The sequence below is a fragment of the Oncorhynchus masou genome, unplaced genomic scaffold, assembly GCF_036934945.1.
Source record: "Oncorhynchus masou masou isolate Uvic2021 unplaced genomic scaffold, UVic_Omas_1.1 unplaced_scaffold_2058, whole genome shotgun sequence".
NCBI lineage: Eukaryota > Metazoa > Chordata > Actinopteri > Salmoniformes > Salmonidae > Oncorhynchus > Oncorhynchus masou.
The window spans coordinates 1-17,500 of NW_027008545.1; the positions used below are offsets into that span (position 1 = coordinate 1).

Below are 17,500 nucleotides of genomic sequence, written 5' to 3' on the forward strand. Positions count from 1 at the left end.
TTTAGATCATAATGAATACCTGAGAGAGGACCAGATCCTAGTACTGATCTGGGATCAGGTTAGCCTTTTAGATCATAATGAATATTAGAGGACCAGATCCTAGTGCTGATCTGGGATCAGTTTAGCCTTTTAGATCATAATGAATACCTGAGAGAGGACCAGATCCTAGTGCTGATCTGGGATCAGGTTAGCCTTTTAGTTTATAATGAATACTAGAGAGATGACCAGATCCTAGTGCTGATCTGGGATCAGGTTAGCCTTTTAGCTCATAATGAATACTAGAGAGAGGACCAGATCCTAGTGCTGATCTGGGATCAGGTTAGCCTTTTAGATCATAATGAATACTAGAGAGAGGACCAGATCCTAGTGCTGATCTGGGATCAGGTTAGCCTTTTAGCTCATAATGAATACTAGAGAGATGACCAGATCCTAGTGCTGATCTGGGATCAGGTTAGCCTTTTAGCTCATAATGAATACTAGAGAGAGGACCAGATCCTAGTGCTGATCTGGGATCAGGTTAGCCTTTTAGATCATAATGAATACTAGAGAGAGGACCAGATCCTAGTGCTGATCTGGGATCAGGTTAGCCTTTTAGATCATAATGAATACTAGAGAGAGGACCAGATCCTAGTGCTGATCTGGGATCAGGTTAGCCTTTTAGTTTATAATGAATACTAGAGAGGACCAGATCCTAGATCAGCTCTCTTACTCTCAGATGCTTAGTGAATACAGGCCCTGAAGTCTTTCCAGTACAGTCAAGGTGTCTGTCTCTTCCCTGTCTGTCTCTTACCTGTCTGTCTCTTACCTGTCTGTCTCTTCCCTGTCTGTTCTCTTCCCTACTATAGCAGGAGAAGGTGACTGTCTCTTCCCTACTATAACAGGAGAAGGTGACTGTCTCTTCCCTACTATAGCAGGAGAAGGAGACCGTCTCTTGCCTGTCTGTTCTCTTCCCTACTATAACAGGAGAAGGTGACTGTCTCTTCCCTACTATAACAGGAGAAGGTGACTGTCTCTTCCCTACTATAACAGGAGAAGGTGACTGTCTCTTCCCTACTATAACAGGAGAAGGTGACTGTCTCTTCCCTACTATAACAGGAGAAGGTGACTGTCTCTTCCCTACTATAACAGGAGAAGGTGACTGTCTCTTCCCTACTATAACAGGAGAAGGTGACTGTCTCTTCCCTACTATAACAGGAGAAGGTGACTGTCTCTTCCCTACTATAACAGGAGAAGGTGACTGCCTCTTCCCTACTATAACAGGAGAAGGTGACTGTCTCTTCCCTACTATAACAGGAGAAGGTGACTGTCTCTTCCCTACTATAGGAGGAGAAGGAGACTGTCTCTTGCCTGTCTGTTCTCTTCCCTACTATAACAGGAGAAGGAGACTGTCTCTTGCCTGTCTGTCTCTTCCCTACTATAGCAGGAGAAGGTGACTGTCTCTTACCTACTATAACAGGAGAAGGTGACTGTCTCTTCCCTACTATAACAGGAGAAGGTGACTGTCTCTTCCCTACTATAACAGGAGAAGGTGACTGTCTCTTCCCTACTATAACAGGAGAAGGTGACTGTCTCTTACCTACTATAACAGGAGAAGGTGACTGTCTCTTCCCTACTATAACAGGAGAAGGTGACTGTCTCTTCCCTACTATAACAGGAAAAGGTGACTGTCTCTTCCCTACTATAGCAGGAGAAGGTGACTGTCTCTTCCCTACTATATCAGGAGAAGGTGACTGTCTCTTCCCTACTATAACAGGAGAAGGTGACTGTCTCTTCCCTACTATAACAGGAGAAGGTGACTGTCTCTTCCCTACTATAACAGGAGAAGGTGACTGTCTCTTCCCTACTATAACAGGAGAAGGTGACTGTCTCTTCCCTACTATAACAGGAGAAGGTGACTGCCTCTTCCCTACTATAACAGGAGAAGGTGACTGTCTCTTCCCTACTATAACAGGAGAAGGTGACTGTCTCTTCCCTACTATAGGAGGAGAAGGAGACTGTCTCTTGCCTGTCTGTTCTCTTCCCTACTATAACAGGAGAAGGTGACTGTCTCTTCCCTACTATAACAGGAGAAGGAGACTGTCTCTTGCCTGTCTGTCTCTTCCCTACTATAGCAGGAGAAGGTGACTGTCTCTTACCTACTATAACAGGAGAAGGTGACTGTCTCTTCCCTACTATAACAGGAGAAGGTGACTGTCTCTTCCCTACTATAACAGGAGAAGGTGACTGTCTCTTCCCTACTATAACAGGAGAAGGTGACTGTCTCTTACCTACTATAACAGGAGAAGGTGACTGTCTCTTCCCTACTATAACAGGAGAAGGTGACTGTCTCTTACCTGTCTGTTCTCTTCCCTACTATAGCAGGAGAAGGTGACTGTCTCTTCCCTACTATAGCAGGAGAAGGAGACTGTCTCTTACCTGTCTGTTCTCTTCCCTACTATAGTAGGAGAAGGTGACTGTCTCTTACCTGTCTGTTCTCTTCTCTACTATAACATGAGAAGGTGACTGTCTCTTCCCTACTATAACAGGAGAAGGTGACTGTCTCTTCCCTACTATAACAGGAGAAGGTGACTGTCTCTTACCTGTCTGTTCTCTTCCCTACTATAGCAGGAGAAGGTGACTGTCTCTTCCCTACTATAGCAGGAGAAGGAGACTGTCTCTTACCTGTCTGTTCTCTTCCCTACTATAGTAGGAGAAGGTGACTGTCTCTTACCTGTCTGTTCTCTTCTCTACTATAACATGAGAAGGTGACTGTCTCTTCCCTACTATAACAGGAGAAGGTGACTGTCTCTTCCCTACTATAACAGGAGAAGGTGACTGTCTCTTACCTGTCTGTTCTCTTCCCTACTATAACAGGAGAAGGTGACTGTCTCTTACCTGTCTGTTCTCTTCCCTACTATAGCAGGAGAAGGTGACTGTCTCTTACCGGTCTGTCTCTTCCCTACTATAGCAGGAGAAGGTGACTGTCTCTTACCTGTCTGTTCTCTTCTCTACTATAACATGAGAAGGTGACTGTCTCTTACCTGTCTGTTCTCTTCTCTACTATAACATGAGAAGGTGACTGTCTCTTCCCTACTATATCAGGAGAAGGTGACTGTCTCTTACCTGTCTGTTCTCTTCTCTACTATAGCAGGAGAAGGAGACTGTCTCTTCCCTACTATAGCAGGAGAAGGTGACTGTCTCTTCCCTACTATAGTAGGAGAAGGTGACTGTCTCTTACCTGTCTGTTCTCTTCCCTACTATAGCAGGAGAAGGTGACTGTCTCTTCCCTACTATAGTAGGAGAAGGTGACTGTCTCTTACCTGTCTGTTCTCTTCCCTACTATAACAGGAAAAGGTGAATGTCTCTTCCCTGTCTGTTTTCTTCCCTACTATAGCAGGAGAAGGTGACTGTCTCTTCCCTACTATAGTAGGAGAAGGTGACTGTCTCTTCCCTACTATAACAGGAGAAGGTGACTGTCTCTTCCCTACTATAGCAGGAGAAGGTGACTGTTCTCTTCCCTACTATAACTGTCTCCTATAGCAGGAGAAGGTGTCTGTTCTCTTCCCTACTATAACAGGAGAAGGTGACTGTCTCTTCCTGTCTGTTCTCTTCCCTACTATAACAGGAGAGGTACTATATAGCAGGAGAAGGTGAATGTCTCTTCCCTGTCTGTTCTCTTCCCTACTATAGCAGGAGAAGGTGACTGTCTCTTCCCTACTATAGAAGGAGAAGGTGACTGTCTCTTACCTGTCTGTTCTCTTCCCTACTATAACAGGAGAAGGTGACTGTCTCTTCCCTACTATAACAGGAGAAGGTGACTGTCTCTTCCCTACTATAACAGGAGAAGGTGACTGTCTCTTCCCTACTATAACAGGAGAAGGTGACTGTCTCTTCCCTACTATAACAGGAGAAGGTGACTGTCTCTTCCCTACTATAACAGGAGAAGGTGACTGTCTCTTCCCTACTATAACAGGAGAAGGTGACTGCCTCTTCCCTACTATAACAGGAGAAGGTGACTGTCTCTTCCCTACTATAACAGGAGAAGGTGACTGTCTCTTCCCTACTATAGGAGGAGAAGGAGACTGTCTCTTGCCTGTCTGTTCTCTTCCCTACTATAACAGGAGAAGGTGACTGTCTCTTCTCTACTATAACAGGAGAAGGAGACTGTCTCTTGCCTGTCTGTCTCTTCCCTACTATAGCAGGAGAAGGTGACTGTCTCTTACCTACTATAACAGGAGAAGGTGACTGTCTCTTCCCTACTATAACAGGAGAAGGTGACTGTCTCTTCCCTACTATAACAGGAGAAGGTGACTGTCTCTTCCCTACTATAACAGGAGAAGGTGACTGTCTCTTCCCTACTATAACAGGAGAAGGTGACTGTCTCTTCCCTACTATAACAGGAGAAGGTGACTGTCTCTTCCCTACTATAACAGGAGAAGGTGACTGTCTCTTCCCTACTATAGCAGGAGAAGGTGACTGTCTCTTCCCTACTATATCAGGAGAAGGTGACTGTCTCTTCCCTACTATAACAGGAGAAGGTGACTGTCTCTTACCTGTCTGTTCTCTTCCCTACTATAGCAGGAGAAGGTGACTGTCTCTTCCCTACTATAGCAGGAGAAGGAGACTGTCTCTTACCTGTCTGTTCTCTTCCCTACTATAACAGGAGAAGGTGACTGTCTCTTACCGGTCTGTCTCTTCCCTACTATAGCAGGAGAAGGTGACTGTCTCTTACCTGTCTGTTCTCTTCTCTACTATAACATGAGAAGGTGACTGTCTCTTCCCTACTATAACAGGAGAAGGTGACTGTCTCTTACCTGTCTGTTCTCTTCTCTACTATAACATGAGAAGGTGACTGTCTCTTCCCTACTATATCAGGAGAAGGTGACTGTCTCTTACCTGTCTGTTCTCTTCTCTACTATAGCAGGAGAAGGAGACTGTCTCTTCCCTACTATAGCAGGAGAAGGTGACTGTCTCTTCCCTACTATAGTAGGAGAAGGTGACTGTCTCTTACCTGTCTGTTCTCTTCCCTACTATAGCAGGAGAAGGTGACTGTCTCTTCCCTACTATAGCGGGAGAAGGTGACTGTCTCTTCCCTACTATAGTAGGAGAAGGTGACTGTCTCTTACCTGTCTGTTCTCTTCCCTACTATAACAGGAAAAGGTGAATGTCTCTTCCCTGTCTGTTTTCTTCCCTACTATAGCAGGAGAAGGTGACTGTCTCTTCCCTACTATAGTAGGAGAAGGTGACTGTCTCTTCCCTACTATAACAGGAGAAGGTGACTGTCTCTTCCCTACTATAGTAGGAGAAGGTGACTGTCTCTTCCCTACTATAACAGGAGAAGGTGACTGTCTCTTCCCTACTATAGCAGGAGAAGGTGACTGTCTCTTCCCTGTCTGTTCTCTTCCCTACTATAACAGGAGAAGGTGACTGTCTCTTCCCTACTATAGCAGGAGAAGGTGACTGTCTCTTACCGGTCTGTTCTCTTCCCTACTATAACAGGAGAAGGTGACTGTCTCTTCCCTACTATAGCAGGAGAAGGTGACTGTCTCTTACCTCTCTGTTCTCTTCCCTGTCTGTTCTCTTCCCTACTATAGCAGGAGAAGGTGACTGTCTCTTCCCTGTCTGTTCTCTTCCCTACTATAGCAGGAGAAGGTGACTGTCTCTTCCCTACTATAGCAGGAGAAGGTGACTGTCTCTTACCTCTCTGTTCTCTTCCCTACTATAGTAGGAGAAGGTGACTGTCTCTTCCCTACTATAACAGGAGAAGGTGACTGTCTCTTCCCTACTATAGCAGGAGAAGGTGACTGTCTCTTCCCTGTCTGTTCTCTTCCCTACTATAGCAGGAGAAGGTGACTGTCTCTTCCCTACTATATCAGGAGAAGGTGACTGTCTCTTACCTCTCTGTTCTCTTCCCTACTATAGTAGGAGAAGGTGACTGTCTCTTCCCTACTATAACAGGAAAAGGTGACTGTCTCTTCCCTACTATAGCAGGAGAAGGTGACTGTCTCTTCCCTACTATATCAGGAGAAGGTGACTGTCTCTTACCTCTCTGTTCTCTTCCCTACTATAGTAGGAGAAGGTGACTGTCTCTTACCTGTCTGTTCTCTTCCCTACTATAACAGGAGAAGGTGACTGTCTCTTCACTACTATAACAGGAGAAGGTGACTGTCTCTTACCTGTCTGTTCTCTTCCCTACTATAGCAGGAGAGAAGGTGACTGTGTAGTTGAGACTGCTCTGGGGAGGGACACACACCAGGGTGTCTCCACTCAGGTCCTCTCCCTCCAGACACACCCACAGCTCAAGCGGCTCCGCCTCCGGATTACTAAGGGGGATCTCCACGGCAACAGAGCTCTGAGAATAACAAAGCTATAAAACTCAGACACACTAGTCTAGACAGACAGCGTTTTCCCCCACTAAAACGGTCATCACAATGATTAGGTCAACGCATTACTTATTCCTTGATATCAGTTCTCTCCCTGGAAACCAGTTGGATGTGCATATTTGATCTTGTTCATTGGTGCAGATGAAGACACAGTGACGTTGTAGAGGATGGTGTAAAGTAGGCCTCACCTGAACAGCACAGTCCACAGCCAGCACCTTCAGGGGAGGAGCAGGATCACATATGACCTCTATAGAGAACCACACCTCATATTGCCTGGACTCATTCCCTGTTCCTGTCTCACTCTCCACGGCTAGGAATGACATGGACCCTGAGAGACAGTACAGGAGAGGAAAGTACAGGCTGTTGTCCTCCTTTACATTCACATTATCACTGCAGTGTGTGTAGTGACCTCACACACATAAAGAGAGAGAGGGAGAGAGAGAAAGAGAGAGGGAGAGAGAGACGGAGAGAGACAGAGAGAGAGAGAGAGAGAGAGAGAGAGACAGAGAGAGAGACAGGGAGAGGGAGACAGAGAGAGGGAGAGAGAGACAGAGAGAGAGAAAGAGAGAGAGAGAGAGAGACAGAGAGAGAGACATATAGAGATAGAGAGAGAGAGAGAGAGAGAGAGAGGGAACAGGGAGAGGGAGACAGAGAGAGGGAGAGAGAGACAGAGAGAAACAGAGAGAAAGAGAGAAACAGAGAAAGACAAAGGGAGAGAGAGAGACAGGGAGAGGGAGACCGAGACAGAAAGAGAAAGAGAGGGAGACAGGGAGAGGGAGAGAGAGACCGAGAGAGAATGAAGTACCTGTATGTTTCCCTCGTTTCCATGGTGACACAGACACGGTGTAGGGGACGGTGTGACCTGGTTTGATGTCCAAGGTGGGCGGTCCACTGACGATGGAGAGGTCTGATACCACCTACAACCAGCAGCACAAGGACAATCAGCAACGGTGTGTGTGGATGTAGTTGGGGACCTGCAGAGTGCTGTGTGTAGTAGTACTATAGTAATAGTGTATCTACCTGACAGGTGAAGGGGTGCTGGATGTAGTTGGGGACCAGCAGGGTGCTGTGTGTAGTAGTACTATAGTAATAGTGTATCTATCTGACAGGTGAAGGGGTGCTGGATGTAGTTGGGGACGAGCAGGGTGCTGTGTGTAGTAGTACTATAGTAATAGTGTATCTACCTGACAGGTGAGGGGGTGCTGGCTGTAGTTGGGGACCTGCAGGGTGCTGTGTGTAGTAGTACTATAGTAATAGTGTATCTACCTGACAGGTGAGGGGGTGCTGGCTGTAGTTGGGGACCTGCAGGGTGCTGTGTGTGACCTGTCTGACAGAGCAGTGTATCACCACGTGGTCCAGGGGTAGGGACCGCTCCCCCACCCCTCTCAGGGTGAAGCTGTGCTCCGTCCCATCTGTGTCATTCAGCAAGGACAGCCTGCCCTAAAACACACACAGACAGGAACACACAGACAGGAACACACAGACAGGAACACACAGACAGGAACACACAGACAGGAACACACACACGCACACACAGACACAGACAGGAACACACAGACATGAACACACAGACAGGAACACACAGACATGAACACACACACAGACACACAGACAGGAACACACACACATACAGACAGGAACACACAGACAGGAACACACAGACAGGAACACATACACAGACACACAGACAGGAACACACACACACACACAGACAGGAACACACACACAGACACACAGACAGGAACACACAGACATGAACACACAGACAGGAACACACACACAGACACACAGACAGGAACACACACCCACACACACACACACACACACACACAGACAGACAGGAACACACATACATACCCACAGACAGGAACACACACACACACACACACACACACACACACACACACACACACACACATAGACAGGAACACACACACGGACACACAGACAGGAACACACACACACACAGACAGGAACACACACACACAGACAGGAACACACACACAGACAGGAACACACACACAGACAGGAACACACACACAGACAGGAACACACAGATAGGAACACAAACACATAGACAGGAACACAAACACATAGACAGGAACACACACACACACAGACAGACAGACAGGGGAAACAAAGAGAGACTGCTTTACAATGTGCTTATCAGGCCCTCCAGACAGAGAGAGAGAGACAAAGAGAGACTGCTTTACAATGGGCTTATCAGGCCCTCCAGACAGAGAGAGAGAGACAAAGAGAGACTGCTTTACAATGTGCTTATTAGGCCCTCCAGACAGAGAGAGAGAGACAAAGAGAGACTGCTTTACAATGGGCTTATCAGGCCCTCCAGACAGAGAGAGAGAGAGACAAAGAGAGACTGCTTTACAATGGGCTTATCAGGCCCTCCAGACAGAGAGAGAGAGAGAGACAAAGAGAGACTGCTTTACAATGGGCTTATCCGGCCCTCCAGACAGAGAGAGAGAGAGAGACAAAGAGAGACTGCTTTACAATGGGCTTATCAGGCCCTCCAGACAGAGAGAGAGAGAGACAAAGAGAGACTGCTTTACAATGGGCTTATCAGGCCCTCCAGACAGAGAGAGAGAGAGACAAAGAGAGACTGCTTTACAATGGGCTTATCCGGCCCTCCAGACAGAGAGAGAGAGAGAGACAAAGAGAGACTGCTTTACAATGGGCTTATCAGGCCCTCCAGACAGACAGAGAGAGAGAGACAAAGAGAGACTGCTTTACAATGGGCTTATCAGGCCCTCCAGACAGAGAGAGAGAGAGAGACAAAGAGAGACTGCTTTACAATGGGCTTATCAGGCCCTCCAGACAGACAGAGAGAGAGAGACAAAGAGAGACTGCTTTACAATGGGCTTATCAGGCCCTCCAGACAGATAGAGAGAGAGAGACAAAGAGAGACTGCTTTACAATGGGCTTATCAGGCCCTCCAGACAGAGAGAGAGAGACAAAGAGAGACTGCTTTACAATGGGCTTATCAGGCCCTCCAGACAGAGAGAGAGAGAGAGACAAAGAGAGAGGTGGGGGGAAAGAGAGAGAGATAGTTCCCATGCCAATAAAGCCCTTGAATTGAATTGAAGAGAGAGAGCGATGGGGGAGAGGGAGAGAGAGAGCGAGGGGGAGTGGGAGAGAGAGAGCGAGGGGGAGAGAGCGATGGGGGAGAGGGAGAGAGAGCGATGGGGGAGAGGGAGAGAGAGAGCGAGGGGGAGTGGGAGAGAGAGAGCGATGGGGGAGAGGGAGAGAGAGAGCGATGGGGGAGTGGGAGAGAGAGAGCGATGGGGGAGTGGGAGAGAGAGAGCGAGGGGGGAGAGGGAGAGACAGAGCGATGGGGGAGAGGGAGAGACAGAGCGAGGGGGAGTGGGAGAGACAGAGCGAGGGGGAGTGGGAGAGACAGAGCGAGGGGGAGAGGGAGAGAGAGAGCGAGGGGGAGCGGGAGAGACAGAGCGAGGGGGAGTGGGAGAGACAGAGCGAGGGGGGAGAGGGAGAGAGAGAGCGATGGGGGAGAGGGAGAGAGAGAGCGATGGGGAGAGGGAGAGACAGAGCGAGGGGGAGAGGGAGAGACAGAGCGATGGGGGAGAGGGAGAGACAGAGCGAGGGGGAGTGGGAGAGACAGAGCGAGGGGGAGTGGGAGAGACAGAGCGAGAGGGGAGAGGGAGAGACAGAGCGATGGGGGAGAGGGAGAGAGAGCGAGGGGGAGTGGGAGAGACAGAGCGAGGGGGGAGAGGGAGAGAGAGAGCGATGGGGGAGAGGGAGAGACAGAGCGATGGGGGAGAGGGAGAGACAGAGCGAGGGGGTGGGAGAGAGAGAGCGATGGGGGAGAGGGAGAGACAGAGCGATGGGGGAGAGGGAGAGACAGAGCGATGGGGGAGAGGGAGAGAGAGAGCGATGGGGGAGAGGGAGAGAGAGAGCGAGGGGAGGGAGAGGAGAGAGAGCGAGGGGGAGAGGGAGAGACAGAGCGATGGGGGAGAGGGAGAGACAGAGCGATGGGGGAGAGGGAGAGACAGAGCGAGGGGGAGTGGGAGAGAGAGAGCGAGGGGGAGCGGGAGAGAGAGAGCGATGGGGGAGAGGGAGAGAGAGAGCGATGGGGGAGAGGGAGAGAGAGAGCGATGGGGGAGAGGGAGAGAGAGAGCGAGGGGGAGAGGGAGAGACAGAGCGATGGGGGAGCGGGAGAGACAGAGCGAGGGGGAGAGGGAGAGAGAGAGCGAGGGGGAGAGGGAGAGAGAGAGCGATGGGGGAGAGGGAGACACAGAGCGATGGGGGAGAGACAGAGCGATGGGGGAGCGGGAGAGACAGAGCGATGGGGGAGAGGGAGAGAGAGAGCGATGGGGGAGAGGGAGAGAGAGAGCGAGAGGGAGCGGGAGAGAGAGAGAGCGAGGGGGAGAGGGAGAGAGAGAGCGAGAGGGAGCGGGAGAGACAGAGCGATGGGGGAGCGGGAGAGAGAGAGAGCGAGGGGGAGAGGGAGAGAGAGAGCGAGGGGGAGAGGGAGAGAGAGAGCGATGGGGGAGAGGGAGAGAGAGAGCGAGAGGGAGCGGGAGAGACAGAGCGATGGGGGAGCGGGAGAGAGAGAGCGAGGGGGAGAGGGAGAGAGAGAGCGATGGGGGAGAGGGAGAGAGAGAGCGAGAGGGAGCGGGAGAGAGAGCGAGGGGGAGAGGGAGAGAGAGCGATGGGGGAGAGAGAGAGCGAGGGGGAGAGAGAGAGACAGAGCGATGGGGAGCGGGTGAGAGAGAGCGAGGGGGAGCGGGAGAGAGAGCGATGGAGGAGAGGGAGAGAGAGCGAGAGGGAGCGGGGAGAGAGAGAGCGAGGGGGAGAGAGAGAGAGAGCGATGGGGGAGAGAGAGAGCGAGGGGGAGAGAGAGAGACAGAGCGATGGGGAGCGGGTGAAAGAGAGCGAGGGGGAGCGGGAGAGAGAGCGATGGGGAGAGGGAGAGAGAGAGCGAGGGGGAGCGGGGAGAGAGCGATGGGGGAGAGGGAGAGAGAGAGCGAGGGGGAGTGGGAGAGAGAGAGCGAGGGGGAGAGAGCGATGGGGGAGAGGGAGAGAGAGCGATGGGGGAGAGGGAGAGAGAGAGCGAGGGGGAGTGGGAGAGAGAGCGAGGGAGAGAGCGATGGGGGAGAGGGAGAGAGAGAGCGATGGGGAGAGGGAGAGAGAGAGCGAGGGGAGTGGGAGAGAGAGCGATGGGGGAGAGGGAGAGAGAGCGATGGGGGAGAGGGAGAGAGAGAGCGATGGGGGAGAGGGAGAGACAGAGCGAGGGGGAGAGGGAGAGACAGAGCGATGGGGGAGAGGGAGAGACAGAGCGAGGGGAGTGGGAGAGACAGAGCGAGGGGGAGTGGGAGAGACAGAGCGAGAGGGGGAGAGGGAGAGACAGAGCGATGGGGGAGAGGGAGAGAGAGCGAGGGGGAGTGGGAGAGACAGAGCGAGGGGGGAGAGGGAGAGAGAGAGCGATGGGGGAGAGGGAGAGACAGAGCGATGGGGGAGAGGGAGAGACAGAGCGAGGGGGAGTGGGAGAGAGAGAGCGATGGGGGAGAGGGAGAGACAGAGCGATGGGGGAGAGGGAGAGACAGAGCGATGGGGGAGAGGGAGAGAGAGAGCGATGGGGGAGAGGGAGAGAGAGAGCGAGGGGGAGAGGGAGAGAGAGCGAGGGGGAGAGGGAGAGACAGAGCGATGGGGGAGAGGGAGAGACAGAGCGATGGGGGAGAGGGAGAGACAGAGCGAGGGGGAGTGGGAGAGAGAGAGCGAGGGGGAGCGGGAGAGAGAGAGCGATGGGGGAGAGGGAGAGAGAGAGCGATGGGGGAGAGGGAGAGAGAGAGCGATGGGGGAGAGGGAGAGACAGAGCGATGGGGGAGCGGGAGAGACAGAGCGAGGGGGGAGAGGGAGAGAGAGAGCGAGGGGGAGAGGGAGAGAGAGAGCGATGGGGGAGAGGGAGAGACAGAGACAGGCGATGGGGAGAGACAGAGCGATGGGGGAGCGGGAGAGACAGAGCGATGGGGGAGAGGGAGAGAGAGAGCGATGGGGGAGAGGGAGAGAGAGAGCGAGAGGGAGCGGGAGAGAGAGAGAGCGAGGGGGAGAGGGAGAGAGAGAGCGAGAGGGAGCGGGAGAGACAGAGCGATGGGGGAGCGGGAGAGAGAGAGAGCGAGGGGAGAGGGAGAGAGAGAGCGAGAGGGAGCGGGAGAGAGAGAGCGAGGGGGAGAGGGAGAGAGAGAGCGATGGGGGAGAGGGAGAGAGAGAGCGAGAGGGGAGCGGGAGAGACAGAGCGATGGGGGGGAGCGGGAGAGAGAGAGCGAGGGGGAGAGGGAGAGAGAGAGCGATGGGGGAGAGGGAGAGAGAGCGAGAGGGAGCGGAGAGAGAGAGCGAGGGGGAGAGGGAGAGAGAGAGCGATGGGGGAGAGAGAGAGCGAGGGGGAGAGAGAGACAGAGCGATGGGGGAGCGGGTGAGAGAGAGCGAGGGGGAGCGGGAGAGAGAGCGATGGAAGAGAGAGGAGAGAGAGCGAGAGGGAGCGGGAGAGAGAGAGAGCGAGGGGGAGAGGGAGAGAGAGAGCGATGGGGGAGAGAGAGAGCGAGGGGGAGAGAGAGAGACAGAGCGATGGGGAGCGGGTGAAAGAGAGCGAGGGGGAGCGGGAGAGAGAGCGATGGGGGAGAGGGAGAGAGAGAGCGAGGGGGAGCGGGGGAGAGAGCGATGGGGGAGAGGGAGAGAGAGAGCGAGGGGGAGTGGGAGAGAGAGAGCGAGGGGGAGAGAGCGATGGGGGAGAGGGAGAGAGAGCGATGGGGGAGAGGGAGAGAGAGAGCGAGGGGGAGTGGGAGAGAGAGAGCGAGGGGGAGCGGGAGAGAGAGAGCGATGGGGGAGAGGGAGAGAGAGAGCGAGGGGGGAGAGAGGGAGAGAGAGAGCGATGGGGGAGAGGGAGAGAGAGAGCGATGGGGGAGAGAGAGAGCGAGGGGGAGAGGGAGAGAGAGAGCGATGGGGGAGCGGGTGAGAGAGAGCGAGGGGGAGAGGGAGAGAGAGAGCGATGGGGGAGAGGGAGAGAGAGAGCGATGGGGGAGAGAGAGAGCGAGGGGGAGAGAGAGAGAGCGAGGGGGAGAGGGAGAGAGAGAGCGAGGGGGAGAGGGAGAGAGAGAGTGATGGGGGAGAGAGAGAGCGAGGGGGAGAGAGAGAGACAGAGCGATGGGGGAGCGGGTGAGAGAGAGCGAGGGGGAGAGGGAGAGAGAGAGCGATGGGGGAGAGGGAGAGAGAGAGCGATGGGGGAGAGAGAGAGCGAGGGGGGAGAGAGAGAGCGAGGGGGAGAGAGAGAGCGAGGGGGAGAGGGAGAGAGGGAGAGCGATGGGGGAGAGGGAGAGAGAGAGCGATGGGGGAGAGGGAGAGAGAGAGCGATGGGGGAGAGAGAGAGCGAGGGGGAGAGAGAGAGCGAGGGGGAGAGGGAGAGCGATGGGGGAGAGAGAGAGACAGAGCGATGGTGGAGCGGGTGAGAGAGAGCGAGGGGGAGCGGGAGAAAGAGCGATGGGGGAGAGGGAGAGAGAGAGCGATGGGGGAGAGAGAGAGCGAGGGGGAGAGAGAGAGACAGAGCGATGGGGGAGCGGGAGAGAGAGAGCGAGGGGGGGAGAGGGAGAGAGAGAGCGATGGGGGAGAGGGAGAGAGAGAGCGATGGGGAGAGAGAGAGAGCGAGGGGGAGAGAGAGAGCGAGGGGGAGAGAGAGAGCGAGGGGGGAGAGGGAGAGACAGAGCGATGGGGGAGAGGGAGAGACAGAGCGATGGGGGAGAGGGAGAGAGAGAGCGATGGGGGAGAGGGAGAGAGAGAGCGAGGGGGAGAGGGAGAGAGAGCGAGTGGGAGAGGGAGAGACAGAGCGATGGGGGAGAGGGAGAGACAGAGCGATGGGGGAGAGGGAGAGACAGAGCGAGGGGGAGTGGGAGAGAGAGAGCGAGGGGGAGCGGGAGAGAGAGAGCGATGGGGGAGAGGGAGAGAGAGAGCGATGGGGGAGAGGGAGAGACAGAGCGATGGGGGGAGCGGGAGAGACAGAGCGAGGGGGGAGAGGGAGAGAGAGAGCGAGGGGGAGAGGGAGAGAGAGAGCGATGGGGGAGAGGGAGAGACAGAGCGATGGGGGAGAGGGAGAGACAGAGCGATGGGGGAGCGGGAGAGACAGAGCGATGGGGAGAGGGAGAGAGAGAGCGATGGGGGAGAGGGAGAGAGAGAGCGAGAGGGAGCGGGAGAGAGAGAGCGAGGGGGAGAGGGAGAGAGAGAGCGAGAGGGAGCGGGAGAGACAGAGCGATGGGGGAGCGGGAGAGAGAGAGCGAGGGGGAGAGGGAGAGAGAGAGCGATGGGGGAGAGGGAGAGAGAGAGCGAGAGGGAGCGGGAGAGAGAGAGCGAGGGGGAGAGGGAGAGAGAGCGCTGGGGGAGAGGGGGAGAGAGAGCGAGAGGGAGCGGGAGAGACAGAGCGATGGGGGGAGCGGGAGAGAGAGAGCGAGGGGGAGAGGGAGAGAGAGAGTGATGGGGGAGAGGGAGAGAGAGAGCGAGAGGGAGCGGGAGAGAGAGAGCGAGGGGGAGAGGGAGAGAGAGAGCGATGGGGGAGAGAGAGAGCGAGGGGGAGAGAGAGAGACAGAGCGATGGGGGAGCGGGTGAGAGAGAGCGAGGGGGAGCGGGAGAGAGAGCGATGGAGGAGAGGGAGAGAGAGAGCGAGAGGGAGCGGGAGAGAGAGAGCGAGGGGGAGAGGGAGAGAGAGAGCGATGGGGGAGAGAGAGAGCGAGGGGGAGAGAGAGAGACAGAGTGATGGGGAGCGGGTGAAAGAGAGCGAGGGGGAGCGGGAGAGAGAGCGATGGGGGAGAGGGAGAGAGAGAGCGAGGGGGAGCGGGAGAGAGAGCGATGGGGAGAGGGAGAGAGAGAGCGAGGGGGAGTGGGAGAGAGAGCGAGAGAGAGAGCGAGGGGGAGAGAGAGCGATGGGGGAGAGGGAGAGAGAGCGATGGGGGAGAGGGAGAGAGAGAGCGAGGGGGAGTGGGAGAGAGAGAGCGAGGGGAGAGCGGGAGAGAGAGAGCGATGGGGGAGAGGGAGAGAGAGAGCGATGGGGGAGAGGGAGAGAGAGAGCGATGGGGGAGAGGGAGAGAGAGAGCGATGGGGGAGAGAGAGAGCGAGGGGAGAGAGAGAGACAGAGCGAGGGGGAGAGAGCGAGAGAGCGAGGGGGAGAGGGAGAGAGAGCGATGGGGGAGAGGGAGAGAGAGCGAGGGGGAGAGAGAGAGACAGAGCGATGGGGGAGAGCGGGTGAGAGAGAGAGCGAGGGGGAGAGGGAGAGAGAGAGCGATGGGGGAGAGGGAGAGAGAGAGCGATGGGGGAGAGAGAGAGCGAGGGGGAGAGAGAGAGCGAGGGGGAGAGGGAGAGAGAGAGCGATGGGGGAGAGGGAGAGAGAGAGTGATGGGGGAGAGGGGAGAGAGAGCGAGGGGGAGAGAGAGAGAGGCGGGAGAGAGCGAGGGGAGAGGGGAGAGGATGAGAGAGAGAGCGAGCGGGGGAGAGAGAGAGCGAGGGGAGAGAGAGAGACGAGCGATGGGGGAGCGGGTGAGAGAGAGCGAGGGGGAGCGGGAGAGAGAGCGATGGGGGAGGGAGAGAGAGAGCGATGGGGGAGAGAGAGAGCGAGGGGAGAGAGAGAGACAGAGCGATGGGGAGCGGGAGAGAGAGAGCGAGGGGGAGAGGGAGAGGGAGAGAGCGATGGGGGAGAGGGAGAGAGAGAGCGATGGGGGAGAGAGAGAGAGCGAGGGGGAGAGAGAGAGCGAGGGGGAGAGGGAGAGAGAGAGCGATGGGGGAGAGAGAGAGCGAGGGGGAGAGAGAGACAGAGCGATGGGGGAGAGGGAGAGAGAGAGCGAGGGGGAGAGGGAGAGAGAGAGCGATGGGGGAGAGGGAGAGAGAGAGCGAGAGGGAGCGGGAGAGACAGAGCGATGGGGGAGCGGGAGAGAGAGAGCGAGGGGGAGAGAGAGAGTGATGGGGAGAGGGAGAGAGAGAGCGAGGGGAGCGGGAGAGAGAGAGCGAGGGGGAGAGGGAGAGAGAGAGCGATGGGGAGAGAGAGAGCGAGGGGGAGAGAGAGAGACAGAGCGATGGGGGAGCGGGTGAGAGAGAGCGAGGGGGAGCGGGAGAGAGAGCGATGGAGGAGAGGGAGAGAGCGATGAGCGAGAGGGAGCGGGAGAGAGAGAGCGAGGGGAGAGAGGGAGAGAGAGAGCGATGGGGGGAGAGAGAGAGCGAGGGGGAGTGAGAGAGACAGAGTGATGGGGGAGAAGAAAGAGAGCGAGGGGGAGCGGGAGAGAGAGCGATGGGGGGAGAGGGAGAGAGAGAGCGAGGGGAGAGGAGGAGAGAGCGATGGGGGGAGAGGGAGAGAGAGAGCGAGGGGGGAGAGGGAGAGAGAGAGCGAGGGGGAGAGGGAGAGCGATGGGGGAGAGGGAGAGAGAGCGATGGGGAGAGGGAGAGAGAGAGCGAGGGGGAGTGGGAGAGGGAGAGAGCGAGGGGGAGCGGGAGAGAGAGAGCGATGGGGGAGAGGGAGAGAGAGAGCGATGGGGGAGAGGGAGAGAGAGAGCGATGGGGGAGAGGGAGAGAGAGCGATGGGGGAGAGGGAGAGAGCGAGGGGGAGAGGGAGAGAGAGCGAGAGCGATGGGGGAGAGCGGGTGAGGGAGAGAGAGAGAGGGAGGAGAGGAGAGAGAGAGCGATGGGGGAGCGGGGAAGAGAGAGCGATGGGGGAGAGAGAGAGCGAGGGGAGAGAGAGAGAGCGAGGGGAGAGAGAGAGCGAGGGGAGAGAGGAGAGAGAGCGATGGGGGAGAGAGAGAGCGAGGGGGAGAGAGAGAGACAGAGCGATGGGGAGAGCGGGTGAGAGAGAGCGAGGGGGAGAGGGAGAGAAGCGATGGGGGAGAGGGAGAGAGAGCGATGGGGAGAGAGAGAGCGAGGGGAGAGAAGAGAGCGAGGAGGGAGGGGAGAGAGAGCGATGGGGGAGAGGGAGAGAGAGTGATGGGGGAGAGAGAGAGAGCGAGGGGGAGAGAGAGAGCGAGGGGGAGAGGGAGAGAGAGAGCGATGGGGGAGAGAGAGAGCGAGGGGGAGAGAGAGAGACAGAGCGATGGGGAGCGGGTGAGAGAGAGCGAGGGGGAGGGAGAGAGAGCGATGGGGGAGAG

At 55.5% G+C, this 17,500-nt stretch overlaps 2 protein-coding genes across 2 annotated transcripts in view; both read right to left on the minus strand.

The window, feature by feature from the left end:
• Positions 1 to 6,155: 6,155 nt before the first annotated feature.
• Positions 6,156 to 7,584, minus strand: LOC135532844 (cilia- and flagella-associated protein 47-like; the record flags this gene model as incomplete). Its single annotated transcript, XM_064960276.1, has 4 exons — positions 7,547 to 7,584; positions 7,168 to 7,279; positions 6,551 to 6,690; positions 6,156 to 6,331 (listed from the first exon to the last, which is right to left on the minus strand). Coding segments are annotated over exons 3-4 (311 nt in total), but the record flags the coding sequence as incomplete, so codon positions are not given.
• Positions 7,585 to 7,607: 23 nt separating this feature from the next.
• Positions 7,608 to 17,500, minus strand: part of LOC135532846 (cilia- and flagella-associated protein 47-like) — a 22,957-nt gene continuing 13,064 nt past the window's right edge. The window contains exon 5 of the mRNA XM_064960277.1: positions 7,608 to 7,802. Within this exon, the coding sequence (XP_064816349.1) occupies positions 7,608 to 7,802 (195 nt within the window). The remainder of the gene's footprint in view (positions 7,803 to 17,500) is intronic.